Source organism: Osmerus eperlanus, chromosome 3, assembly GCF_963692335.1.
Source record: "Osmerus eperlanus chromosome 3, fOsmEpe2.1, whole genome shotgun sequence".
In the NCBI taxonomy this organism is placed as follows: domain Eukaryota; kingdom Metazoa; phylum Chordata; class Actinopteri; order Osmeriformes; family Osmeridae; genus Osmerus; species Osmerus eperlanus.
In genome coordinates, this window is record NC_085020.1 from 10698133 (window position 1) to 10705384 (window position 7252).

Below are 7252 nucleotides of genomic sequence, written 5' to 3' on the forward strand. Positions count from 1 at the left end.
AATGATAGAAAATAGTAGAACCAGCATCATTTTTCCTGTAGTCCTCAGGCAAGACTGGTTGCAAATGAAAAAAACGTACGTATAGTGCACATATTTTATAGTAAAGGATACGTTTAAATATTAATTATACACTAATAGTAAACTATGAAAATGACTGGCAAGGCATTGTCGTATCATATTTGTAAAGGTGAAGAAAAATAGGTCACATTTTTAGTGTTTGTGTTCTGGAATGGAATCCGTCCAGATAAACGTGGAGCATTTTGGGACGTGTAGTCTTTTCCCTTTAAAATGATAGCGTGAGTTTAAGAGAAAAGACTACATATGTAGAAATGCCATATTACCGTGTCTGCTTTACAATACTGTCTTCAAACTATTCTGGGTTTTACGGTAGGGTAATCAAATGTTAAACACCTAGGAACTTGCCGGCTGGTTGTAGCGGATCCACATCGTACAGCTTAAAAAGTAAGTTACGCCAAGTTAAACATTTTAGCTGGCTTTGAAAACCATACTTGATTGCTAAAGTCTATCCAGCGACTGTAGCCACCACTTCTGACATTTGACAATTATACTACTGTATGCTGACCAGCTAGCTAGCCAAGAGTAAGGGGGCTAGCTAGTAGGTGGAATGGATAGAATGCTCACCGGCTTATGTAACCAGTTATTTCTTTTTACTGCTGGGCAGTCATGAGAAACCTCTGGACCAAAGCTCGTGTGGTGGGGTCAGTATCAGTGTCCATGGCCTTTGGGTCGATGCTGTGGTCGCAGAAGAAACCCGAGCCTGTTCATACCGACATTTCTTCGACTCCCGCCGAAGGTACGATTACTGCTTCCGCTTATGAGCTGAAACTAGTGCAAGTTTTGTTCCGCCATGGAGCTCGAACGCCGCTGAAGTCCATTCCAGACGTCATGGAGGTGAGAACACCTGTCACATCAGGATAACAGACCCCAGAGAAAGAGGCCAGGATATAGGCTATAATGACAAGTAATATTATTTACTCACATACATAATTCGTCTCTGTAATTAACAAAAAAGCAAAGTGAGTTAGTACACTACATTTGCATGCATTTCATTATTATTCATTGACATTCCTTTTTTTTGTATCTTAATATATATATATGGGTGCCTTAGGCTCAGTGGGTGCCCAACCTCCTGGAGCCTCCAGCGCACACTGAGATAAATTACGTGGTGACAGACCTGGACGGTGGTCCGAGGCCACCGGCACCAGTGGAGGACAGTTACCGGACCAACATTTTGACCGTGAGTGTGCCATGCTTCTGCAGTTTTTACTGTGGTATAATGTATAGTAGTTATAAACAGTGGTACTCAAAGACGAAAATGCTTTTAAACGACTATCTAAAGTGGTGCTGTTGTAATAAACATTTTTGTGCTGAACTGAGTTGATTACTCCTACCAGGATCCAATGAGAACTTCCCTAGTCAGACCAGTGATGCTGCTCAAAGCTCAATGTCTATCTAGACAGCAACTATAATTCCAAAACAAATAGTTCCTCAAACCAACATTAATTCCAGTTGTGTCAGGGAAGATTCATCATTAGAGACTCAATTAGAGTTAATCTCTAACCAGGTTACCAGGTCTTGATGTTTCACTTGTTCGGTCCTGTTAAACACAGAACCCTGATGCTGTTCCTTTATGCAGGGCGGTACCTTCCCAGGCCAGTTGACAACAGTAGGTATGCAGCAGCTGTATGAGTTGGGTCAGCGACTGAGGAGGAGGTACATCCAGGACACACCCTTTCTCTCTTCATCCTTCAGTCCGTCTGAGGTCTAGTAAGTAACTCATGGATCTCAATCAAATGTCGACACAAGGACAGTTTACCAGACTTAAAATAAATGCTTTCATTCAAACTGAAGGAAAAAGGATGTAATTTATATTATACTGGAAATAATTCTTAACTGTAGACTATGAGAGGCTGGACCACAGTTAGTCCACCCCTCACCTCCCACATCTATGATAAGCCAAATGCATTGGAAAAGCCTAAATCTCGATTTCCCTTGACTGCTCCAGTCTGCTTTATAAAAGAGTCTGTTATCATCTTTTTCTCTTTGCCAGTGTGCGCTCTACTAACATTGTGAGGACTATCGAGTCAGCCAAATGTCTGGTAGCAGGACTGTTTCAGCAGACTCAGAATGGTAAAATGTCTGTGTGGGTGTTTAGATTTCTATCTAACAGTTGCCCCCTCCCCTCACATTATTTCTCTTGCTCTCCTCACATTTTTAGACGCGGTTCCCATCTTAACGACAGAATCAAAGTCAGAGATCCTGTACCCTAACTACCATGGCTGCAAACTGCTCAAACTGCTGGGGGGGTAGGTCACAATAGAACTTCTGGCTCAACTCTTAACACTCCAATTGTTATATTTTAGGTGACGTTGGGATGGTAACAAGGTCACAACCTTGCCTCAAGACTGGTTTATGTGTGTGACTTGATGGGGTTGACTAGCATGATTGGCTGAGGATGATCCTAGATGAAGTTTGATTGGCTCAGATTCGCTCTTGGGGATCTCTGATTTTCCCTGCTACTAAGTGGTTTTGTGTGTGTCCAGCCATCGCTGGGCGGAGTCTTCTACACTGCCAGATATTGCTGCAGACTTGCAGATGCTTCAAAGCGCCCTCGGTGTTGGTCTTCACCAGCGCCTGGACTTCATCCTCATCAGAGATGACATGGTGGCCAGAGAGGTGACGTAACTTACCACACTTCACCACGTGATACAGTTACCATGCAGCATTGCACCACACAACATTGCGCCATAATACAAAACAACTACATTTTAACACTGCACCGCATGACATATAATACACCACGCAACTGATTATACATTTACATTTAGTCATTTAGCAGACGCTCTTATCCAGAGCGACTTACAGTAAGTACAGGGACATTCCCCCCAAGGCAAGTAGGGTGAAGTGCCTTGCCCAAGGACACAACGTCATTTGGCACGGCCGGGAATCGAACTTGCAACTGATTACTAGCCCGACCCCCTCACCGCTCAGCCACCTGACTCCATTATAACACAACACAGCACAAGATCAAATCAAAAGGGATTTATATTTCTCTGCTCTTTGTGTGTGTTTGCGAGCAGACCCATGGTCTTCCCTGCCCTCCAGTCCTGCACACCTGGAGGAACACAGTGGAGCAGAGAGCAGTGGATATGATCTGTCATATCTATGAACCCAGCAAGAGGTCAGGAGAGGAGAGTGAGGCCGTAGAGTTATTTAGTCTAGCCTTTGCTTCACCTGTTTCTGGACCCTAACCCCTAAGAGTCGTCATTATGCGAAGTAGCCTGATAGACAAGGACTTACTTCTAGTTTGGTATGGTTCTTGTTGTTTTTTGTCTGGTCCAGGGAGAACCTGCAGCTGTGTGTGGGTCCCCTCCTCCACACCTTGATGGGCAACATGGAGGACAAGCTCCAGAAGTCACCGACAGAGCCAAGCAGGTCAGCCGCCCGCCTGGGAACACACTTCACACACATGGCAATCAAATATATGCACGATACCATGTTTGAAAAGTTTCATTTTCATCTATATCGCAGCCATTTCAGACATGATCTGTTTGTTTAAACAACATCAAATGAACCGTAAAATAAAATGTATACAGTAGCATTGTTGTCCCTTCTGGCTCATAGGAAGATGTTCTTGTACTCTGCCCACGACACCACCCTGATGCCCTGTCTCATGGCTCTGGGCATTTTTGACATGCGTTGGCCACCGTACGCTGCTGACATCACTCTGGAGCTGCACCAGCATCAGCAGACAAAAGAGGCCTTTGTCAAAGTTTCCTACATAGGGCAGGTACGCTCTGATGGTGTCCTAAATAAGTATTTCGGGTGTTCCAATTAAAATCTTTTCCTGTACTCAAACAGTGGCCATTATTAATGTCTCTTTCGCCTTCCTTCCAGGACCAGCTGATCCCAGGCTGTAGTGGAGTCTACTGCCCCCTGCAGGAGTTCAGGCAGGCCCTGTCTGCTTATTCCCTGACATCAGAACTCTACCAGTCCCTCTGTAACCGCTCTGAGAGCCTGACTGAGCACTGAGCCCTTACCTCCAACACCCTTTCCTCTGACCACCACTCGCAGCTTAACTCAAACCCCCTCTCTTACACGTAGCCAACTGCCTTGGTTTCAGCCAATCGAGCAAACTATGCTTCAGACAGCCAACCAATCACATACTCATTCAGAAAGCTTTTAAATGACAGTATGGTCTTAATACCAATCTGCCCATGCTTCATTCTGGGACAGTTGCGATTCTTATTTTTTGTCTGAACAAAATGAGCTGCAATGGTGGTCATACATTAGGAAGGTGAAGATTTAAAGTGAAGGCACTTCAAAATCAGCAGATGCAATGTATTGTAAATCACAAGCACATCTGATCTGAAACTGTTGAGGAGAAACATAGCTCAAAGCCAATCTAAATAATGAATTTTCCGCTCCAAACTGAACCACCTTCATATCAAGCTCTTTTGGGGGGGAAACTAGCACTTCATGTACATAGTTTTTATAATGACAGTGTTTAACTTTCCTGTTATGTTTGGAAACTGGCTGCAGCTATGATGTTCGTGAACCAATGTGTCTATTAGCATAAATCAGGTAATTCAGGCATAATACACATATTAATATCCCCAATACTGTGTTTTCTATTATCTTATTTATAATCTAAAATAGTAAAATTCCCCATTTATCTATTTATTTATTTGATCCCACAATAATTCCATTTGCATTATACCTATTGTTTATATTCCAAAACACAATTGATCTTATTGTAATTTATTATAATACAGGATTATGGCTTCTTGTCCTCAATGTTGTTGACTTCAGCATCCTTGTGATGAGTACTCATCATTACCACATTCTTGTTCTTCATGGGACATTAAGAGACAAGTGTTGTGGTATAAGTGAAGGGACAGCCCTGTGTTTTGCTCAGGTTGAATTTTTTTGCATTGTTCCCACCATGGTAAAAAAAAAAAAATCTCAGTAAATCCCAGGTTATATTACATGAAGTTGTCACAGCTAATATTGTGCCCCCTGAGACCTTTGTCCATGTCTAAAACCACACACATTCCTTGGCACTTTTCGGGAACCAGGTTTTCCTGAGTACACCAGCAGGTTCCAAGCATAACTGCTTCTGGCATCACATGCCACCAATATCTTTATGCTGTACTTCCCCTGCTCGCTAAGTATGCATGTTTAACCCTCGTGCTGCCTTCGGGTCACATGACCCAAAGGTTCATAACGAACCATCGTTGTGTTTACCCAATTTTACCCAATACAAAAACAAATAAAAATAATTTTCTTTTAACCTTTGCAATGTGGGGGGTCTGAGACAGCCCAACGGTTAAAAGAAAATGCTTCACTTTGTCTTTGTATGCGGTAAATCTGTCGCAATACGACGGTGGGTCACAATGACTGATGGGTCAGAATGACCCGAAGATAACACAAGGGTTAAAGGGACAACAACCTCATAAATAAACCAGTCGTTCATCCACTGTGACTTCAGGCCCAGGATTGTAGACAAAGCAAGCTCAACACCCACGTGTCCCACACACACCCCTGATGCCAGCCAGCTTGTATTGCTCACAGCGCGTTGACCTTGTCTCGATTATCAAATTGAATCACTGCAGAAAATACAGAATGTTTTCGAGCGGCATGGTTGCTTGAAATAATAGCACAACTTGATTCTGCATCCCATAAACTCGCTGTAGATTCATTTTTGGACACTCCAGCTAAAATTGCCCCAAGTATGCATGTGTGTCTTATCCAGTTCCTTCCATTTGTCAAGATAGTTTTATGAAATTTACAGTCCAAATGCAAATGTTTTATCTGTGACATTAATTATGGCAAAACAGGTGGGCCCTGGGTTCATTCAATGTTTATTTTTAGTTTGTACTTTTTTCTAATAGTTTGGACATGTCTATTTCTTTTAGGTTGCAAACCATCAGGTGATTCCTCTTTATCAGAGACAAGGTTTCACCATGATCAGGATTGTACTCTTTCTAGTCATCAGTTTCTCACCTCCTTTATTTTAGTCAACATTCTCCTCCTCAGAATCCTGACGCAACAGTGACATGTTCTCACCCTGGAAAGTGTTCAGAAATCCAGATAGACATCGTACCAGCGACACCCAAAAGTGAACCCTCAAAACCCTTAAGACATGGGGTGTGATAGGCAACTCAGAACTATCAGGCATTTTGGAGCACTACTGTGTGTGTGTTTAGGTGTAGTGAAGCACTATTCTCTCTCACCTGCACACTGAATTTATTTTTTGTTACACTGTGTAACAAAAATGTGTGATTTCATCAAATTGTCCAGATTGATCAATACATATATATATTTCAACTTCTTTATTGACCATTAAGGATATCAAGTTTTTACCTAATTCAAAATTGACCCGAAAAAGGATTAGAAGGTTAGTGTGTATAAGGGAATGTGTGTTTGTAGTGTTTACCCACTCCTTATATTTGAGCCTTTTCAAAGGGCCTTGTTTTTTGAAAGAGGTGTGTGTGTGTGTGTGAGTGAGAGCAGGTGCCGCCTTTAAGGAGTTATTGTTATGCATATAAATATATTATTGGTCATTAACAATCATACGCACTGGTTTGTTCTGTCATTTTCCTCATCACCTTGATTTTTGTTTGAGTTTGCTGTGGTGTGGTGCAGACAAATAAAAAGAGTTGGTCAACAGTGCTGTCTCATTTAAACTCAAGAAACATCTGTAGTTCCAAGGGGTTGTGGTTATTTTAAACTAGTGCCCATGGTACATAATTCAAACTGAGTGGTTGCTAGTTCTTGTAGAACAGAATGTGCATTCTCTTGTACATACAATCTGTATGCAGTATGGTTTTAATGAATCTTGATGTGTCTACAGCAAATGCTAGTGCAGTGCCCACTTCATCCAGTGCCCAGTTCTCGAGATAATCGTTAGACATTTAGACGTGACAAAGATTCCTGCCTTTATAGTTAGATAGTATGCCACCAGGGGGTGTTAGGGTGTAGAAAAATGATTAGGATTGTTGAAGGTTGCTGCAGAACGCTTACCAGATCCAAAGCACTGGAAAGCGAGCCTTCCAACGTAGGATGTATTTTATGTAGCACACACACACGACAAATTACATACCAAAACAATATCTTTTATTTGTAGTCCACCGCCAAAGCCTCTGGCAGGCTATTCTGCAGCAGAGCTGATGGAGAAACATGACAAGCGTACACAACAAGAGGGACCGGAAGTTGTCCGGATGGTAAG

General features: G+C 42.3%; 1 protein-coding gene across 1 annotated transcript; it reads left to right on the plus strand.

Annotated features, from left to right (window-relative positions):
- The first annotated feature begins 358 nt into the window (after positions 1 to 358).
- Positions 359 to 6691, plus strand: acp6 (acid phosphatase 6, lysophosphatidic). Its single transcript, XM_062457183.1, has 12 exons — positions 359 to 462; positions 683 to 912; positions 1130 to 1258; positions 1658 to 1788; positions 2072 to 2151; positions 2240 to 2327; positions 2565 to 2697; positions 3102 to 3202; positions 3364 to 3456; positions 3646 to 3811; positions 3919 to 5200; positions 5456 to 6691. Exons 2-11 carry the CDS (start codon positions 685 to 687, stop codon positions 4051 to 4053), a joined length of 1284 nt encoding a protein of 427 aa, XP_062313167.1. The 5' UTR covers positions 359 to 462; positions 683 to 684; the 3' UTR covers positions 4054 to 5200; positions 5456 to 6691.
- The last annotated feature ends 561 nt before the right edge of the window (positions 6692 to 7252 follow it).

Excerpts from the sequence above, each read along its gene's own strand:
- acp6 (XM_062457183.1), top strand. The coding sequence starts at position 685 with ATGAGAAACCTCTGGACCAAAGCTCGTGTGGTGGGGTCAGTATCAGTG. Across the intron at positions 2,152-2,239 it reads GTTTCAGCAGACTCAGAATG|ACGCGGTTCCCATCTTAACG; the intron begins GTAAAATGTCTG and ends TCACATTTTTAG. Across the intron at positions 3,203-3,363 it reads ATCTATGAACCCAGCAAGAG|GGAGAACCTGCAGCTGTGTG; the intron begins GTCAGGAGAGGA and ends TGTCTGGTCCAG.